This window comes from Pagrus pagrus (assembly GCF_965226575.1).
Source record: "Pagrus pagrus genome assembly, chromosome: 1".
Classification (NCBI taxonomy): Eukaryota; Metazoa; Chordata; class Actinopteri; order Spariformes; family Sparidae; genus Pagrus; species Pagrus pagrus.
In genome coordinates, this window is record NC_140185.1 from 16710483 (window position 1) to 16730938 (window position 20456).

General features: G+C 40.3%; 2 protein-coding genes across 4 annotated transcripts; both read left to right on the top strand.

Annotated features, from left to right (window-relative positions):
- The first annotated feature begins 138 nt into the window (after positions 1-138).
- Positions 139-5328, top strand: LOC311273031 (uncharacterized protein). Its single transcript, XM_084379881.1, has 10 exons — positions 139-212; positions 518-731; positions 1639-1832; positions 1920-2135; positions 2713-3091; positions 3704-3837; positions 3944-4183; positions 4332-4493; positions 4936-5025; positions 5114-5328. The coding sequence occupies exons 2-10, from the start codon at positions 518-520 to the stop codon at positions 5282-5284; spliced, it is 1800 nt and encodes a 599-aa protein (XP_084236007.1). The 5' UTR covers positions 139-212; the 3' UTR covers positions 5285-5328.
- A 742-nt stretch (positions 5329-6070) lies between these two features.
- On the top strand, positions 6071-19661 carry pir (pirin). 3 transcript variants are annotated; one of them, XM_084350477.1, is made up of 10 exons: positions 6072-6209; positions 7187-7283; positions 7364-7456; positions 10969-11049; positions 13186-13392; positions 15228-15312; positions 16125-16169; positions 18958-19040; positions 19204-19269; positions 19381-19661. In XM_084350477.1, the coding sequence occupies exons 2-10, from the start codon at positions 7191-7193 to the stop codon at positions 19498-19500; spliced, it is 873 nt and encodes a 290-aa protein (XP_084206603.1). In that variant the 5' UTR covers positions 6072-6209; positions 7187-7190; the 3' UTR covers positions 19501-19661. The 3 variants fall into 3 exon arrangements, with proteins under 3 accessions (XP_084206604.1, XP_084206603.1, XP_084206602.1); XM_084350476.1 differs by having other exon boundaries at positions 6072-6205; XM_084350478.1 differs by lacking the exon at positions 16125-16169 and having other exon boundaries at positions 6071-6205.
- Positions 19662-20456: the final 795 nt, after the last annotated feature.

The window sequence follows — 20456 nt, forward strand, 5'->3', positions numbered from 1 at the left end:
ACACACACACACTGAAGCTATTTCCAGCTTTCCCCGTCGAGCCAGTGAAGTCCGGCTAAATCTGTAGACGCTGAGGTGGATTGAGTTACATGCGAGGCACACGCCACTGTCGCAAACTTTCAGGTCTGCCAGCACACACTGAGTTGAGACACCGACCACGCTCCACCGTCATCTCAGAGCCTGGTATAAGCTGACGATCAAACCCCAACCAGGTACAGAGATTGTGCATGATGTATGTGACTCACTGCTGTGGTTTTTCTTAACCTCACTTCTCCAGGAACAACTCATTGATTTCAAAAGAGTGAAACTAGAACTAGAATGTCCTTGTTGAATTTTAATGAATACTGCAATAACCATGAGTGAACTAGCTACTGATCCAAAAAAGTCAACCACCATTGAGTGAAAGTTGCATTTTAAGGAACCAACTCTGGTTACAAACCAGGCTTTAAAAGCGGGACTCACTTTTAACTACATAATGTTTAACACTTTGCTGTACTGTGTCTGTGTGTGTTTTCAGATGGTGATACTTGACGTGTTGATAATAGGGGGAGGCCCTCATGCCTTGACTCTTGCTACCTTGCTATCCAACTCTGACCCTGTTCCAAACTCAGACCCAGGTCATGACTCAGCCCTCTCCCCCTCCTGCTTGGACCCTCTGGGGCTTCAGGCGAACCAGCAGACATCAAACAGCAAACGCTGCCGGGGCAAGAAGAAGAGGAGGACAACAACTGGTACACTCAACATAGAGCTGACAAAAAATTATTGGTTAATTGATTTGTTGAAAGGCAGAGAATTAACTGCCAACTATTTTGACTGAAGTGCAATATGTAAGATAGTTGCTTGTTGCGTCTCATTCCCATGTTGTCAATTACTGACGCTTAGGGTTGGTGGTAAGCCCGACCTAACACCCCAAAACCAGGAGAGTGTTAGTGTTTACACTGCTAACACAGGAACTTTAGACAGGGACAGGCTGGGGCTAGCTTGTGAGCATGCTTACTTTTGCAACATGATACACAGACGTAATGTCAAAACTGTTCTTTCTCTAAGATATCGTACATATTGAAGCTATAATTTTGATTCAGTCTTTTTTTTTTTTTTAACTTAAATTTTTTATTGAGTTTTCACATGCAAATAAGCAAAACAATACAAAACAAAATCCAGATTAAAGTAACAGTAATGATAATAATAACGTTGACAGACTGTCTGGAGATGTTCTGCCATTCGGTCCAGTGTTCCATTTAGCAATTGTTCAGTTGGTGTCATGTCTCATATAAATGTTCCATTTTTTTATTTGATTCAGTCTTGACTCAGTAAGTCATAATTTAACTTGTGATTTAATGGCAAAAAGTATGACTTAAGAGAAATATTATGAGTCATTCTCATTGGGTTTCAGTTTGAGTCAGTGAGTCACTTTTTTAAAATGTCATCTCATATCTTGAGTTTGTCATTTGTTAGTTTTTTATGATCCTGGTTTTAAAATGGTCACAAATCATAATTTTGAAGCCATGATCTAAATAATAAACTCGGCACAGAAATTATGACTCAGTATGTTCTCATCATTTGTGATAATGTTAAATAATTTAAGTTGTGTTAGTTTTTCACAGTTCATATTTCAGTTCACATGTGGTTTGCTGTTAGTCTCTGCAGGCGTGACACTGGAGGAGCAACTAGCAAAGTCAACGGCATCAGAGAGGGTTGTTTGCCCCCCGCTGAGTCTCCGAGCGGTAGATTCTTACGGAGAGTGGACCACCCTGTGGGAGAGCCAGTTCACAGCTCTGAACATCCCTCACCTGCGCTCACACACGCTGGTGCATACAGACCCTCTCAATAAGGTATAAACACAAACAAACACCCCTTTAGAGAACTTGCTTTTGTATGAATGTAAATAAACAGATGTGTGTGTATGTTTTCCTTCACAGAAAGCTCTGCAGGAGTTTGTTTTGAAGAATAATCGTTCAGCTGAACTTCACAGTCTTCCAGACCAGGTCTATATTCTGGACGAAAATGCTTTTTTTAATGACACGAGGCTCGGCAAGAAGGAGAGGAAACGGCTCAACATCACGTCAACACTCAAGAAGAGTTTATCCTTCAGTCTGCCAGGAACCAAACTAAGTGTGGATTTCTTTAAAGAGCAGGTGTGTGTGTGTGTGTGTGTGTGTGTGTTCTGCATGGTATGTTTAATGTTACATGGATATTACAGTACTATGATACTAAAAACACTGTGTTTGCTTGACTTGTTTGTAAATAAACATCTTAATTTGTGTTAATTACTGGGCTCTCTCACGTCACTCTCATGTCTTCACACTCAATAAAAATAATAATAAATAATAAATAACTTCTCAAAAGCATGCAGCCTGCATCTAAATAACCTGTGCTGTAGTTTGAATTTTGCTTTATGCTTGCTGGAGTTATTTCTAGCTATCTATCTATTACCTTGATGTTGAGGTTAATTATTTAAAATTATGGAAAAATGGGATGGTAGCCAACCTTCTGGGGGTCACAACTCAAAACGTTTGCAAGTCACTGTATTAAACAATATATTACTCAAAGCATTACGCCACTTCCAAATGACAAAATGTATGTCTTCTGTAGGAATAAAGGGGGGTTGTTGGTTTAAGTCTAATGCCAACATTATCCTTTAAGCAGCATGAGCACCTAAATCTGAGCATTGCTAATTCCCAAATTATTATGTGGGTGAATCTGAACATACAGGTGGAGAAATACAACTTGGACAGAGTGCTGGTGAAGGGAACAGTGGAGCATATCACACCTGTGACGGAAGAAGAAAATGACTGGATACAGGAGGGTGAACTGAGAGCGACTGAAAGGAAGGGAGACGTTTCAAGAAAGAGAGTGAAATATTTTCAAGTCCAAGTTCGAGACGGCCTCATCCTAAAAGCCCGTCAGGTCGTTATGGCAACAGGTCCAACCCGTGCCCAGATGGCAAACATCCCTTCATGGGTGAAAAGTACTGGAGAGAGCTACCCAGAGGAGCGTCTGCAGCACACGGTGCACCTGATGCACCACCTGACAACTGCTCGGCAACAACTTCAAGATTGTCAGAGGGAGAGTGAGACTTGTTTCACTCAAGGTGAGACACCATTTTTATGTAAAATCACAATAATATGAAAAAGCTTTGCATGGAAACCAGAATGAATGTTTGTAATGTACATTTCTGCAAACTACGGATATGTTGCAACTTCAGGATTCTTTATGTTAAGTATTCGATTTTATGTTGTGACACCGCTGTTGTGGCTTACCTGGTTCTGTCGCCACAAACAGCTGTAAAGTGTCCTGACATCACGTAAGAATATCACGTGGTTTCACGCTTACAAATATTGAACCATCCTCTTGACCAGCAACCTAATAAGTGTAAGTAAGTTCAGATTAAAACTGAATATTTTATGTTGCAACTTTGCTTTTGTTTATGTTGATTTCTCTCTTGTCACAGCGCTGTGCTTACACTCTGGTTAGGTTAAGGCATAAAAACCACTGGTCAGGATTAGGACAACATCACGTGCTTAAAATACTGTAATGTATCTCCGGTTTGCAGAAACGTACGATGCCAGCATTTCATTCTGGTAATTGACCTGTCAATAATACTTTGCTTTCACCTGAGGTTTCCTTGCTTCTGATCCCTCATCCTCGCTGCAACACTTTCCTTTCCTTTCCTTTGCTTTTCGTTTTCCTTATGTGTGTCTAGAAGTGTGTGTAGTGTGTGAGGCAGGGCAGAGAGTAATGGTAGTTGGTGGAGGTCTGACCAGCGCTCATGTCGTCTCAATCGCCCTGCAGCAAGGTGCCAGCCATGTAACATGGGTCATGAGGAAGTACCTGCAGGTCTAGTGACAGTGTGAAACTGCATGTAGGCAAACCATAAAGACTTACTGTAGATACACCCGTCTGCCTCCAACACATGTATCAGTCTTCACTGGTTCTTCCACAGTTAAAACAGTTTGACGTGGGCGATGTGGAGAGCCTGGTGGGTCGCTACTCCCACGTGGAGCACGGCATCAAGATGGACGGCCAAGCCTACCTGCGTCAGTTCTATAATGAGCGGAGTCTCCACAAACGGCTGGCTATGATCCGCCAGGCGAGGAAAGGAGGGGCCGTCACCCCAGAGGCCTACATCCACCTGCAGCCATTCATCCTGAGCGGACAGGTGGACGTGAAGACTTACTGTGAGGTACATGAGCATCCTCCAGAGTGTAGAGTTGAGGGTGTAATGAGATGGGGTAAAGTTAGATGAGGTGGGATAAGATGATCTCATGACAGGTGATGTAACATGTGAGGTATGTAGAAGGTTTGTATTTGAATCTCACGCAACTGTGCAGGTGAGTGAAGCCAGATGGTGCTACAGGAGCCAAGCCTGGAGTCTGTCGCTCAGCACAGGAGAGCGCTGGACTGGAGATATGATTTGGCTCGCCACCGGCTGCAAACTTGATGTCAGACAAGACCCGTTGCTTTCTGAGGTGATGAAGGAATTCCCCATTCAGGTGGGTTAGACAAGCACATGTTTTGTTGGTTATTTTGTGTGCATAGACAATCACCAGAATAAAAGTTGGTATCGTATGTTAATTTTATATTTGTCATATTTTTAACTTGAACTTTTCTTGTCGTACAGATATGTTGAAACTTTACAATTTTTTCAATGTTTTAATAACAAATGTTATGTTGTGACAAAGCTGTGTTTAAGGCCGTACGGTTTGGGCACAAAAGGATCAGGAAAAGATGGTGTTTGGGCTCAAAAATTCCTGGTTTAGTTGCCCCAAGATAGCTGCAAAATATCCATATTTGGTGGGTTTTTAAATGAATTGAAGGATGGTGAGATAGGACCAATGTATTAATCAGACCCACCCTCATGCTCTATTTTCATGATGTAACCTGAACCATACGGATAAATTCCTAAGAATGTGTCCGTCTCTTCCTGCCATGAAGGTGATGGATGGCTGGCCGTGCATATCAGAAAGCTTACAGTGGGCAGAAGGGTGCCCGCTCTACCTCATGGGGCAGTACACCGCTCTCCAGGTACGCCTTTGCAAGAGTAGGTCTCAACAAATACTCTATACAATTAATTTACAGAGAACGTCTCCACTACCTTTTTTTCTCCATAAAGGTTGGGCCTCATGCAGTTAACCTGGCTGGCGGACAGGCTGCCAGTATGCGAATCGCCAAGGACATCAAACGCCGTCAACAACAGGGCGATGCAGAGTGTTCAGAGCTGAGTGGGGAGAAATCTAAAACTGAGGAATATATTCAACAGATGCAAGGCCTACTATGGCTTTAACTCCAGCACACGTTTTTTTTCAAAGTATTTGGTGTATATGCAATAAAAAGTCTAATTAAATGTGTCACATTATTTTTGGGGACCAAACATATTCACAAAACGCAAAATAAAAATGTCACAGAATAAACATTGAAGTGAAACACTAAAATATCCCAAACTAATTTTCAGCAGTGTGTATCAAAATATTTAAAAAATTTGATTCAATAAAGAATCTCGGATCTGAAAAGTTATTTATATATATTTATTGATTTTTAAAAACAACATAAACTACACTTGCCCTGTAACACACGCCTTACCAATTGTATACACATACAAAAATGTAAATATACAAGCTAAAATGTATAACTAACTGAATGAATGAGCATGGTAATAATCATGTGCCATTTAACTACATATATATATATCTTTTCTTTTTTTTTACCAAGTAATAAAATATGTGGTCAGGTGAGCCCCAAAAAATACAGTCTTAATATCTATAAATGTAATCCAGCCCTGGATGTAAGCGGATATTTTATTACATTAAAATATGTATTTATAGAGTTTTTATTTATCTGAATCAAGGGTCTGATGATGACTGTCTCATACTGTGAAGCTATCTGAAATGAATGAATGAATCCGTGCTGTATGATTCAGTTGGTTGCTCCAGGCCTGTGCAGGTGGTGGAGTTAATCTGAGGTCACGGTCAGATCACTGATCGTCCAGTCTGGTCCTGGTAAGAACTACTGTATTTGTATATTGTGCTGAATCATTTCCAGCTGTCCTTTTAGCCACGCCCCCTGCCTGACTTCCGGATTGTAACTCTACCTGAGGAGGTGACGACGCCGGAGGACACAACAATAAACTGCCAGTCAATCAAATATCGTCATAAAACAAGTAAAAACAGTCAGAACAGTATCGGGACTTGTTGTCTAACACTTCCAGGTAGGTGGGTGTATTTTACAATGTAGGTTTAACATTGACGTAAGCTCTGTTCCTCCACGTAAAGCAAGCTAAATAACAGGCCCCACTTGCATTATGCACAATGAAGATATTGGAAGCTGCGAAGCCAATAAACAGGCAGAGTTGTCAACAGGGACTCGGCAGCTGTTTAACAACACCATGATGAAGGAGCAGAGGCCTGTCAACAGATCTGAGGTCAGAGCTGCATCATCAAGGCGCGCTTGTTTTACTAAGCAAGTACAATGACGGATTCCTGCGCACAGATGATGCAACTGTGATACATTTCGTGCAAAGTTTCCCTGCAATGATTTTTCGCGAGAGTTGTGAGTCCATCCCGCTGAGATCAGCTGATGAGCAGCTGATCCGCTCAGCTGACCGCTCAGCTGATCCGCTCACAGCCGTCAGAGAAGCAACCAGGCAACCCTCCTCCTTAGTGTCCTGAATCCGGGAAAACCCTGCGATTGCGTGACATTGTCGTGTCATATTACTTTGCAGTATTTTGTTTAGTCATTTTCCTCAGACAGGTTCTTCCTGTTTATCTCCTTCTGTCTGATTATTACAAGACACTTTCATAACCCAGCAAGCAAAACACCAGCAACAATAACCTTTTGAATGTACTGCAATCCATATTATAAGATTTAGGGTTAAAGTTTTTAAGGTTATGTGTTTCCCAGCCTTCACCCATTGCATGTTGGGAAAAATAGCTGAATAAATATATTTAACATGACTGTTCATGATCACAGATATATCGGTGTATATGTTGTCTGATGTGTGCCAATATGAAAACTTCTATTTTCAGACAGAGATTGTAGAAAAAGTTTATCATTTATAGTTGTGAACTTTACAGTTTCAGTGCACTGATGTCATTTTAGATGATAAGGTTTATCATTAAACTGTAAAATATCCTGCCTCCGCTACACATCATTGTCACTTCTTGGTGTTTGATATATCAATATCTCCCAGCACGATGAATGTGAGGAGAGTGGAGAGGACAGTACTGAGTGTGGAGCAGTCAGAGGGAGTCGGTGCTCGTGTCCGCAGGAGCATCGGTAGAAAGGAGGTGAGTTCCTCAACATGTTGATATAATACAACTGTCAACACCTTTTCATGAAAACTCAACTGTACATATTTTATTTCCAGCTGAGAAACTTGGATCCTTTCCTGATGTTGGATGAGTTCCGAGTGAGCAAGCCGGCAGGTTTCCCCGACCATCCTCACAGAGGATTTGAGACGGTAAGTGCTGACTCAGATTTTAAGAACTCCAAACTCTTTATGGAGGCAGCAAATCTTCATATGAGCTGGAGAAACATAAACATTTGAGCCTGTAGCCTATTAAACACATTAAAGTGGCTGTTAAATCAGTTGCTGAATTAAACGGGAGGAACACAAACCTTTTGACGTTTTATAAAACATTCCTCTTTCACCTGGAAACCATACTTTATTCACTACACCAAGAAATTTGGGCTGTTTTTTTGCCTTCATTAGCTGTCTGAGATTGTTTCTGCTGTCCTGAAAGTCCACTGATACTTGTTGTACTGAGCATATAAACCACGTTATCATCACGAGTTTTTAAAAATACTTTTTACAAAATACTTGTATTTTTCTCCCTTGGTGGCCTTGAGGCTATGGGCTTTTTATTTTATGACACTAAATAGACCAAATCAGAACTAAAATACATTTGCAGAACATATTATGTAGGATACAATCTTTCATCTTCATCAATTAATGGGTGAAAAAGTTTTATCACAAAGCAACAACCACATTTTAAAATTCAAAACTCAGCTCAGGGCAAAGAAGAATCTAAGTTTCGTAGCACAGGTGCATTACAATTTGAACAGTACAGCTCCTCTAACCAAAGATCTAATAAAGCAGCATGAGTACACAAGCACAGGACCAAGAGGTGTTACTGAGGGGGTGAAGCTCCTACTCTGACCACTAGATGGAGACAGCACGACAGTGTGCGGACAGGAAGCTGTGCTGCCGCTTTGCCTTCAGGTTTATATTCTTCAAAAATCATGCAGAAAGTCACTTTTATCACAGATATTATACGTGCTGGAGCTATTAAGTTTGCCTTGGGTCAACCTCAGCCCAGAAAGCTTTAGACTTAAGATATGATGATGAAATATGACATAACTCACAAAATTTCTCTTTTTAAAAATCCCCTATTTTGAAAGAGAGGAATTGTTCCGATCTTTGGTCTTGTGGTTGTTTGTTCTTGGAGGAATTTGAAATGATTGCATCATGTCTCCACTGAAGAGAGTTTTCCTTGACCGTTGTTCCTGACGTACTGACATGTTGGGTAGATTATTAAAAAGTGAGAGTTCAAACACATGTATGGCCAAGAAATATGATAATTACTGCAGCAGCCTTTTATAAAAGATTAAACTCTACATATTCTCCCCCTGTGAAACAAAACTCTCTGCTCTTCTGATGAAAGTCTGTTTTTGAATCCTTACTTACAATATATAACGAAGGATTTCTCGTATTGCCCCTTTTCCATGACATGATTTTATAACATATTTATAACTTTCTCTATTCGTTCATAACCCACAGCTTCCCTTCTGTCTTTATTTTCCACTTCTCCTTCCCTGTATGTTGTCATAATTTGCTGTCTTTAGTTCTTGACAGACTTTAGTGTTGAAAATAAATTGTTAATTGTTAATTAAGACTTTGTTTTGGGGGCTTCTGTGTGATAGGAATTTTCCATCTCTTGTCGGTCATTACCCCCCTTTCAATATGTATAATGTTTTAAAGCTGGCTGGTTTATTAAAACACCTTTAGCCTACTTTAAAGCTGCACTAATTCACTTTTTATATGAACAATGAATGTCTGTGTGTAATGTGAAAGATGTTGCTCGCAGTGACAAACCTACAGAGAAAGTTTATAAATCTGCAGTTTCCCTCAGGTTTACTCAGCGTTTTAGGCTCTTTCGGCTTCCAAACACCAAACAGCAGACAGACAAAGTTAGCGACTACCTGGTGAACATAGTGCAGCTTTTAGCTGCCAGGCATACCAGACATTTCTCTCAGGATTGGTAGTAGAGATGCAAATTTTAAGAGATTTCTTAAACAGCTGTAACAATCGAGTATTGGGTAATCATTAATAATATTTGAAATATGTTGGACATTTATCCATTAGAAAACCACTGACATGATCTGTGTTTGATGCAAAATCAGAGTAGGCTACATCAGGAGTTAAAATAACAGTATGTAAATAGTAAAGTAAACACCAAGTTACTTAGATGATAAACTAAAGAACACAAAATAATGATGCTAATGAACCGTTGACCCAACGAAATCCAACCAATACTGAGACTACTCAATGGCTGAAAATGAATAATATCAGTTTGTATTGAATGTTTATTTGTATTTTTAAAAAGACAAATCACTTGTATTTCAATTAAAAACATTTCCTCATACCAGTATTTTGTATTTTGATAAGTTATTCTCATTAGTATAAAAATATATTCTTTGATGTATTTGTGCCGCATTTTGATTGTCTGTAAATACATTTTTAATCATTTAAATTCTCTAAAAACAGTGATTAATAGATTGATGATCAATGATTAATCATTAACACACTGAGGCATCATGATTGTAATTTTGGCTTATATGAATAAAACTGATTTGATTTGATCATCCCTGGGTAGAGAGCAATAACAGAACTGAGAGGAGAGTGAGTATTGGACTTACATTTGCCAGATGGACAGAAGCACAACTCCAGATGAAAGCTAATGTGTTTGCTCAAAGTGTTAACGGATGACTGTTTTCTAAAAGCCGTCACGACTTCATGAGGCAACAATAAGTCAGTGTTCCTTTTACAGCTTGTTCCCTTCCCTGATGTGGCCAAATCAATCAGTGATGCTTTTAGTAATGGACAAATACATTTGAGCAGGGTTTGGAAAGTAGAAGTGAAGAGTAGTTGCTGCAGTCATTCATATAGTAAATGGTGTGTGTGTGTGTGTGTGTGTGTGTGTGTGTGTGTACTACTTACTCAGTTTTTCATTTAATTGCATCTTTAGAAATGTACAGCCGGCCGGGAGCTTTGCCTGGACTTCACTGTTTTATTCTGTGTGTCTGAATAAAGGGAGGTATTGCCTGATTGAATAACTCTTCAGCTTGTGAATGGAAAATGTAATGGTTGGCTCCCACTGTGAACTATGCTTGTTTTTGGCTTTTTCATTCATCTTAATGCTGTACATTAAACTCTCCACAAGCCTATTGTGCGTTTTAAATTATGGTTTAATTCTATAGTGTGGTTTGATTAACGGAGGTAATGCGGCAGGTTGGATTTGTGTCTTTAAAAAAAAAAAAAATAAGCAACCCAGATATTGTCCTTAGATTGCCAGATGATCCTCCAAGTGTGTTTTATTTGGCAGATGCAACTTTAAATCTCCCAGTGTGGGTGGACAGGACTAGGCTACACTCCCAGCATGCCTTTCAGCAGGTGTGTTTGCCCGCACTCGTATGACTTTTGAGATCACACAGCTGTGGAGACAGATCACAGGCAGCTCACTGCAGGGGCCCCAGCTTTCCTCCCTTAGACAGATGTTCACCTTTGAACCGATGACCTCACAATCAGCACTTCTCTTCCTGTCCAGTTTGACAACTGGGGCGGTGAAACGAGCGCACACGTGCTTTTGAAAGCTCATGGCATGAGTTAAAGAAACCCATTTCATCTGTCATCTGAGGTAATTGCATACAATTTTGAAATAGCTGACTGCATGTGTATCTTTGCTCAAACAGGTAACATATGTCTTAGAGGGGATCACGGCCCATGAAGACTTCTGTGGTCATTCAGGACGACTGAAACCTGGAGATCTGCAAGTACTAAATTATTTCATGTGGTGTTCATCTTATGAGTTATGTTTAAGAACTTTTAAGAGTTACTTCAAGCCAAGAGTTAGATTAAAAAGATTGATATTACTCTCATGTGCAGTAAGCTCCAGACAGTTAGCTTAGCACAAAGACTGGAAACAGGGGGAAACAACTAGCCTGAAAACCTGCCTACCTTCACCTCTAAAACTCACTTATCATATCTTATTTGTTTAAAGGTATGATATGTAACGTTTCCTCATTTAAATGTCTAAAAACAACCAGAGCTTTGTTATATATTTTGATGAGCTGTGTACTTATTATCCCAAATGTTTCCAACGATGTTCCACCCCTGAGAAATCCATAATATTAACCCATCAGAGAGCGAGGGACAAAGTCAAATGTGGAAGAGACACACATTATCTAACATTGCATCATTGTTGTCCCGTGTGTCATTGTATTCCTCTAATAGTAAAGTAGCAGTCATTAACATTAATCAGAAGCATTCAGCCCACTTGTTATTAACGTAAATAAAAGAGCAGAATCAGACTTAAGCAAACAAATCCCCACAAACTCATTTCATATGCATTAAAATGTTGTTCACTCACACTAATTGGATATCATGCCCTGAGGGTTGTTTCCTGTGTTTTTAAAGTAGTAAAGTATATCACACACACACACACACACACACACGGCCTGCTGACTCAGCTTCAATCCGCAGCAGAGGTTCAGTCAGTTCAGCTGAATTTGCTCCAACACACCACGTGCACCTTCTGTAGACGTCATGTGGGTCCTTCAGGGAAGGCTCAAACAGTCTCAGATAAAAGCAGGGTTTCATTAAAGGAAGTGGGGAAGACAGAACACCAGCAGAGAAATTGTTTGAGAATTCACTCAATTAATGTTTGACTTATTTCCACATCTATATACTGTATATACATTTATTTTTTTTTTAAATCATACACTAACATACATCTTTATTAGGTATTGCCTCTGTTCTTTGGGTGTCTAGTTATAGTTTTTTGTTCTGCATTACCCAATAGACCCGTGACAGTTAATACCCAGCACACTGCAATAAAAGAAACCAAACATTACGATGAATAGTCACAGATAAATGATCAGTGACCAGCTGCCTTAAAGCAAAGCTTTAACGTGAGTGGAAAATCACAGCTGGCCTAAAGGAGAAGAAGAAGCTGTTTGACTTTCATCCAGTGTTTTGAATCACTACCTGAAACCAGCTGCCTGTTTTTAGAGCTTATTATATCATAACATCCATGCTGACATGCCTATTCATCCCTATAGACTGTACATTTATATTTTACATTTTATTTGTTATTCTTATAGCACTGGCTTCGTGAGCATGAACAGCTAAATGTAGCACACTTCAAAAATGATTTGATTTACCACTTTTATATGCAGTATAGCAACGATGCTGCCAAATAAAACTCAGAAAGACTAATCGTCATGCGATGTGCATTTTTTTAAATATGGCTCTTGATATACAGTCTTCAGAAGTGTAAAATGAAACTTTTTCCCACAGTATAGTGTTAGAAAAGCAAGTAAAATCTGCAATAAATCATTATATTTAATTGCAATACTTGTAGAATCACAATACATATTGAATCAGGAGATACTTTTTGCATATTATCCCAGCCCTGGTAAGAAGTGGGGTCTGGTTAGTCATACCTACTTCCTATTTAAGCACCACCCACTTCTGGTTTAAGCCCATTCCAATTTTGAATACAGATAATTTTGTTGTTTGAACAGATACAGATGTTGGTGTACCCGCTTGTCCCCAGTTATTAGGATAAATTACTTGACTAACTACAGTATGGATGACCAAACTGTGTGACCATCCTTGTAGATGTCAAGATGTCACCAGTTTATGTCTACAAAATTTTATCCTCAAAACGTTGTTGAGTTATTTCTGTCTGGACCAAAGTTGTGGACCAGTCCACTGATCGGCATGCCGTTCCTAGCGCCACGACACATACATGGCTAATGAAAACCCCTCATCTCTGCTAAATTAATACAATAACAAACACAATGTTATGGCTTCAACATATAACAATGCAAATACAGATAGTGTCATCTGTGAACACACTCAGCATTTATGCTTATGTGTGTAATTCGTGTCTCCTTGTCCACTAGTGGATGACAGCAGGAAAGGGGGTGGTCCATGCTGAGATGCCCGTGTCGGAGGAGCCGGTGGTGGGCTTACAGCTGTGGGTGAACCTGCCCAGACGAGACAAGATGGTGGAACCAGCGTACCAGGAGCTCAAAGGCTCCGAGATCCCCAAACCCAGCGAGGGAGGAGTCACTGTATCTGTGATATCTGGAGAGGCTTTAGGAGTAAAGGTGTGTATGTGTGTGTGTGTGTGTGTGTGTGAATTCAGCTCCTACAAGCTTGTGATGTCACTGCAGCATCATTAAATGAAGCCGCAGTCAGAGGAGCACTTTGAAACATGATGTTTACTTTCCTGGTAGCTCTTGATCTCATGGTGATTGCTCATTCACTGGATGCTCAAGGCAAACAGGAAAAACTGACAAACAATGACATAAACATGCATTTGCACGCACGCACGTGTGTGTGTGAGTGAGTGTGTGTGTGTGTGTGTGTGTGTCTGAGAATGCCTGTTAACCTCACTATTTGACCAGTGTGAGTGTAAGGAGAGTCTGTTTGAAAAGAGGAAACAGCAAATGAGAAGCAGATTGCCCTGGCCTGCGAGGGATGACTTAGAGTGCAGATGTGTGTGTGTCTGTGTGTGTGTGTGTGTGTGTGTGTGTGTGTGTGTGTGTGTATGTGTGTGTGTGTGTGTGTACAAAGGAAGAGGTTACTGCAGGGCATGAGACTAAGCAAGTTGTGGTCTGGCATTAAAAACTCTTGGTTTAAAACAGGTCATTGAGCCATAATTCTTTAAATGTTGTTGTTCCCTACAGTAAGACAACACTCCAGACTGCAGAGGACGTTAAATGATGTAAACTTGAGATAAAACCAAGTCACAACCTACATCTGATAATAAATACTGAACAGTCCCTCAAATTAAGAAAGTATTTAAAGTATTGAATGTTTCCAATGAAACAAAATTCTAAAAAGTCGCTTTTGAAACAGACTTCCCTTAAATCCCCTCAGTAAAGGATAAACAAATTACAAATTTAGGCAGCTCCCAGTGGCAAAAGTCAGCAGTCAGTATCAGTTTTCTCCACGATCGTGTCATAATGTAAACCCGCAGTAACAATGTTTTTCCATCTGTTTATTTCATCTGTTTATTTTATCATTTTGTTAATGCTCCGCTTTGTTCACCAGCTAGGCTCTAACTGTATGTGTGCAGATAGTTTACTATTACTGTTGCGCAAATGTTAGGGCCCAGGGTTCAGTCACTCTGATTGGCTGTTCAGGTAAGTGGATAAGTGCATGAAAAAAGAAACAGAAAAGGAAAGGGAAAGCCCCCTGAGCCTTGAGGTGCAGAAGCCATGATTTCACCCATTTAGTGCGGTTTCTCCTTATTTCCTCCTCAGCCCGTTCGCCAGTGCCATGTGCAACTTTTTATCAGACATATTCTGGATTAGAAGAGGCTTTATTAGTGAGAGTGGTGTCAAAACATGTCAACGGTTTGTATATCCGCAGTGAGGTATTTCCTTTCGTATGCGCACCCCGTTCCCTATTTGAAAATCCTCAATGCTGAAGTTTCTTTAAGCTCATTCGCATCCATTACTGATTCTCTCCGGTGAAATGTCTCACTCACAGTAAAAAAAAAAGAAAAGAAAAATGCACAAAGAAACCGCTGTGTAGTGAAAGAAGCGTAAGCCACGGACCTCCAATAACAGATTCTGACATTGAATCTTTGAAAAACCAAGTGACTTTTAGCGGTGTCGAGCCAGATAACAAGATTATGTGCAACAAAACAGAGCAGATTTCACTCACAGTTCACAGGGAACAGACGTGCAGATGGTTCTGAAGTCATAAAAAGTGACCATGACAGTCACTGGCGCCATTGTGTCAGAGTTTGCATGAATGTGTTTTCCGTTTTATACGAATTAAATATTTTCTTGGACACACACACACACACACATACACACACACACACACACACACACACAAAGCCACAAGTGTTAAATATTGAAATATTTAAAGCTTGCGGCTGTGTCAGAGGAAGTCAGCATATTTCCTTACTGTCCTTTTTCTCTTTCAGTCTAAGGTCTTTACGAGGACACCAACCTTGTACCTCGACTTCACACTGCAGGCAGGAGCACTTCATGTTCAGCCCGTCCCCTCAGGTAGGAGAGAAACATTCATAATTACCCCACAGTGTCTTTGTAAATGCTCATAAGTGGTTTGTAAGGCTGCTTACACAAAAGCAGATACTGTATTGTTTGGTTTGGCCTTCCTGTTGTAGGAAATATTAATGTACTCTCAAGTGTCCTCTCCCTGAGACGACACTGGGGACTTATAATGGAAAAGAAAAGCAGCTTACCCTGCTTTGTTATTTTTTGAGCCCTTTGTGTTTTTTGGTCAAAAGCTGCAGAAATGATTAAAAACATGATAACCTTCTATCTGTCCACCCTCCAAATAAGAAGTTCAATTTAATGATAAATAAAACTCAGCAATGCTCAATTTATAACTTAATTGCTCTTCTCTACTTCATATTTCATCAGACGATAGTAAGAGTACCGTGTTTTGGATCTAGGTCAGTATACACAAGCTTGACATGAGCTGTTATATCAGAGCCTGTACTCTTTAACTGCGGAGGAGTAAGAGAAAAGTGGATAAAATGTCAAGAACAGCTCAGTATTTTAAGAGTGACGTGGAGAGAAAGAGAGCTTTACAACTCAAGAAACAGGGGAAACTACTTAAAACTACTTAAAATATAAAATTTCACGTAATGCAAAAGTACAAATTGGGCTCAACATTGGACTCAGGTCGCCAAAGGTGACGATCTTTCAGTGTTGTGTTCACAGCTTCTTTCTGCTGCCTGTAAGTGGACAGCATTTCATATGCAGGTTTATAAGAACAGAAAAATGCTTTCAAAATATTTAATCAACTTATTTTTTACACATACACTCATAGTTAATATTTCTGTGTTTGACAGGATGGACTGCATTCATCTACACACTATCAGGATCCGTTCATGTCGGTGAGTCTAATGAATGCTCTCTAAACAGAAAGGCCACTGTACACCGTCTCTATTTGAACTTACCATCTTTCGAACCAAGAGTTACTTTATTCCCTTATGAAGACATACAGAACATTACCTGTCGCCATTCAGGTTAAAGCAGCTTTACGGAAATAATCCAAAAGGTCAGGGGATAAATGTCACGTGTGACATCATAGTGTTCAGCAAAAAATGTTCTGGCCATTATTCAGCACCACAGCTCTGGAAAAGTAACTTGACTGATGCGTTGAGGCATACAACCATAGTGGTTACACACAGGTAACCAATTCATTTGCTCTCTAGCTGTGATTTTGTCTATCTGAAGCTAAAGTTATCATCATTGATAAGCCAACAGTACATTATAGCTCAGAATCAGGGCTAACGTAATCTGTTACAATGTAAGACAGGTGATTTGTTGCCATACCACCAGACGACAGAGCAGCTTCTCTCCTGGGGCCGTGAGACTCCACAATTCATCCTCAGCACTACTCCATAAAAAATAGTTTTCGACCCACATGATGGTCTGGTTTGATTATGTAGGTCATACAAAGGCATCAGTATTAAATTGAGGATTGTACTATATATTAATGCAATAATGTGTGATCCCTAGTAATCAGGGTGATACTAACACCTTTCAGTTGTATATATGCACTGTTTTAAGTGTACTCAATCACTCCCTCACTTCCCTCGCTGCTCCTCCTGCTGCCATGTCTACATTACAAATATGTGCGTGATCCCAGTCCAATCGTGACTCCCCCTTCTACATTCAAAGGCCCATGTGTTCCACTTGGTGGATTCATATTGACGCTGATCTCCTCAGACTTCTGACCACTCCAGTCCAATCTGAAGTTTACCCAACATCACTGGAAAAATTGTTGTGCTACTGTATATAAATTACGACCATCTGAGATTTTGGCCTTATATAAATCACCTGACCCACATGTTGTACGTATCAGCGTGTCCGTCTGACAGCTGGAATACTGCATTTCCTGCTTATTTGCCCGGGTATGTGATCAGGGATTTCCCCTTGCATGTGAACAAACCCTTCCAGACAGTGGACTCATTTTCAGAGGCTTTCTTAGTTTGTTCAAACCTGTTGTTTTCCGTCAGAATTCCCCTCCTATTATTCTTTCATAAAATGTCATTATGATTTTATAACTATCCGTCGATACACTGCGGGATCTCTCAGACTGGTGGCTATTGCTGGCAGATGTTTTGATGAGACGAGAAGGATGAACATGGCTGCAAAGAAAAAAGTTATTTGAATCTGAAGTCTCCGACTCTGCATGTCATCTGGCCAAATCAGGACCAGCTGGCTTTGATGAATGCATCGACCACAAGTGGATGTTGTCTGGGTTTCTCAGCGTTTAATGTCAGTACTTTAAGTGTTGCAGCGTGCAAACAAAGTGCTAAACCAGGTCAAGCCTGAAACACGCAGGTGCCTAGCCAAATTTCTGTTTAATTCTCAGTGGGTTTGTTAAGCTACATAGACCTGTTGTACAAGCGTCATTATTGTCATTGATGCACGTCATAAGCAGCAAATAATCTAGTTTTGGGGGGAAATGTACATAGTAATACAAACGTCTGAGCAGGTTTCATCTCATTTTCTTCCCTGTTGCACTAATTGACCATAATTGACTTTAGGCCATCAATGTCTTTGTTTTTGGTTTCCCCAAATGAGAAGCTCCCACTCCCAGAAGTCACAGAGTCCCATTTGTTTTCACAAATACATCAAAAACAGCTCCAAAACCTCAAACCATAATCAGTCATTTCAAATAACATGTTTGTTCTGTGGTTTGTTTCCTAACATAACTGAACCATTTTGTCAGAAATGAATAAGAAGAACTGTCCAAGTCAAATGTTTCATTTTCTCTTCATTTCACTGTCCTTGGATTAGAAGTAACGGTAATAATGTGCCGTACTTATGAGGCAGAACACGTGGGGTCCAAAAGTCTGAGACCACTAGTCAAGACACTTCTATCTGACATTTGTTTCAAATGCAGCCATAGTTTGTCATCACAAATGATAATAAAGGGCTCAAAAATTTGATTACTTTTTTGTTCTCTGAGCTTACATCTAATTTGAGTAATTTCGTCTAACAAAATTTGAAAAGTCTAGAAGAGGCACGAGATTAAATCATTTTATCTCTATTCAAGCTAAATTGGAAGTTAACCGGCTTGGTCGGCAGAAGTCTCTGGTGCGATCACTCTATGGGCCCACATTGTCACACTGAATGCTATTGTAGTCCTGTCAAAGAGCAAGTACTCCAGTACGTGAATGTTGGGTTGAGTCCAAGTGTAAACCCACTGTGACAGCACCGAATGGTTGGTGGACCACTGTTTTGAAGCCTCAAGTGTGGCTGTTGTAATCTTGGCTCTTAGGAGCCAGAAGTGACCATATTTGGACAAGAGGATGGAGCATAATTTACTAAATGAACATCAGACTTTATTGGGGAAGGCTTGAAGCTAGCCGTGGAGACCATGAACTCATCAGGAAACTGTGAAATCATGTGAGAAGCAGGGTCATTTTCACACAAGCTCATGTACAATTGAACTTCCTTTTTAAACTGTTGGAGCCGCCCCCTGCTGGCCACTAGACAGAGTGGAGGTTTAAGACTCTCCGCCTTGGCTTCAGTCAGTCAGTGAGTCAGTGGTTGAGTCAAATTCGCGTTCACCATGAAGTGAAGTTTGCAGATTTCAGCTGAAACTGAATAAGTCAAAAGTTCAAGCATTGCTTAAGGACAAAACTGTGACCTTCTCTTGTTTTCAAGGTCCAGATCAGGAGCAGCAGAAGGTGGAGCCCCATCACACTGTGGTGTTTGGAGATGGAGACTGTGTCAAAGTTCAAAACAAGGTGAGACACTTACAGTAAGTCCTCCATATCAAGATCAGTGGTCCGTTAGTCCGTTAGCCTAATTGAGGATTTTAGTGATGTGCTTGTTTGATGACTTCCCTCGTTTGGGAACCACTAATTCATACAATTACAGATGAAAGATGACATCTTATTTCCTCCTCAGGGCGCTGAAGCTTCCCATTTTGTGCTCATCGCTGGAGAACCTATCAGAGAGCCTGTTGTACAACACGTGCGTCATTTGTTATTCCCTTCATGTTGCCATTAAGTTACTAAACAGAAGAGCTGCTTCATGTGTTTCAGAGGTCACTGAACTTGTAATGAGTGTTGTGTCTGCCCTTCAGGTCCATTTGTAATGACCACAGAGGAGGAGATCAAACAGGCTATCAGCGACTACCAGTCTTGCAGAAATGGCTTTGAAAGAGCTGTTAGCTGGAGGTCCAAGATCAGAGACTCCTTCTGAACACCGCACTTTCTTCCCTGGTGAAAATGTTTGCCTTACTTGCTGCTATAGAAGGTTGTAACACGTCCAAGTGCTTCATGTGGGAGTAGATACCCCGCTCCATTGTTTGCAGTGTTGTAGTTTACCCCCTCTTCCTTGAAATAAAGATTTGTTTAGTTAAAATGTTCTGACTGCTCCAAACACTTGAATTTAAGCTTTGTTTCATTTTCCTTTTGCTGTTAGGAAAAATACCATTGTAGCAGAGCTATCATGAAACTCATGAGGTGTTCGGCTTGTGCAGTCTTCAGAGAAGCAGCCGCAAACACTCTTCCTCCCCCGCAGCACTGTCAAAAGAAATTCACTAATGAAGCACCAATCATTTTGGTGGCACACACGCTTCATTACCTGAAATGCCTTCACAGTAAGTCCGTTATTTAGTTATTGAAAAGAAAGAAGCACAATCGGGAAATGTTGGGTTTTCACCAGCAGCAACTTAACAGGACTTCTGAAACACCAGAAAGCAGACACGATGAAACGGTAAAATACAGCAGATATCTGAAAGGACAAACGGGGACACTGGAGATAAACTAAACTAAAAACGTCTTTCTCTCAGGTTTCATCAATCCCAGACGCGGCTCGGCTTAACTTGGCGCAGTAAAACTAGTAATTGAAATGCAAATCAGCGTGGCTAAGTTGGACTTCACAAACAAACCACCAGTGAGTGGAGTGTGTTTGATACATATGCTTCAATACGTCTGGCATTTCCTCACTTTGTGTTGATAATTTTGGATAATTTTTGTTTTCAGCAAAAAAATTCCTACATTTTGCCCCATTAAAGCAACATTATGTGACTTTTTACCTTAAAACAACAGCTTCAAAATCATGTTAATGGTACATAAACATGGTGTCTTGTAACAGAGTGAATGGTGTCTCTGTCTCAGCCACTCTGCCCCCCATCACTTGTTTCTGTACTATGT

Coding starts and splice junctions, on each gene's coding strand:
- LOC311273031 (XM_084379881.1), top strand. CDS start 518: ATGGTGATACTTGACGTGTTGATAATAGGGGGAGGCCCTCATGCCTTG. Junction 3,838..3,943: donor TCATGAGGAAGTACCTGCAG/GTCTAGTGACAG, acceptor GTTCTTCCACAG/TTAAAACAGTTTGACGTGGG. Junction 4,184..4,331: donor ACGTGAAGACTTACTGTGAG/GTACATGAGCAT, acceptor GCAACTGTGCAG/GTGAGTGAAGCCAGATGGTG.
- pir (XM_084350477.1), top strand. CDS start 7,191: ATGAATGTGAGGAGAGTGGAGAGGACAGTACTGAGTGTGGAGCAGTCA. Junction 11,050..13,185: donor TGAAACCTGGAGATCTGCAA/GTACTAAATTAT, acceptor CTTGTCCACTAG/TGGATGACAGCAGGAAAGGG. Junction 16,170..18,957: donor ATCAGGATCCGTTCATGTCG/GTGAGTCTAATG, acceptor CTTGTTTTCAAG/GTCCAGATCAGGAGCAGCAG.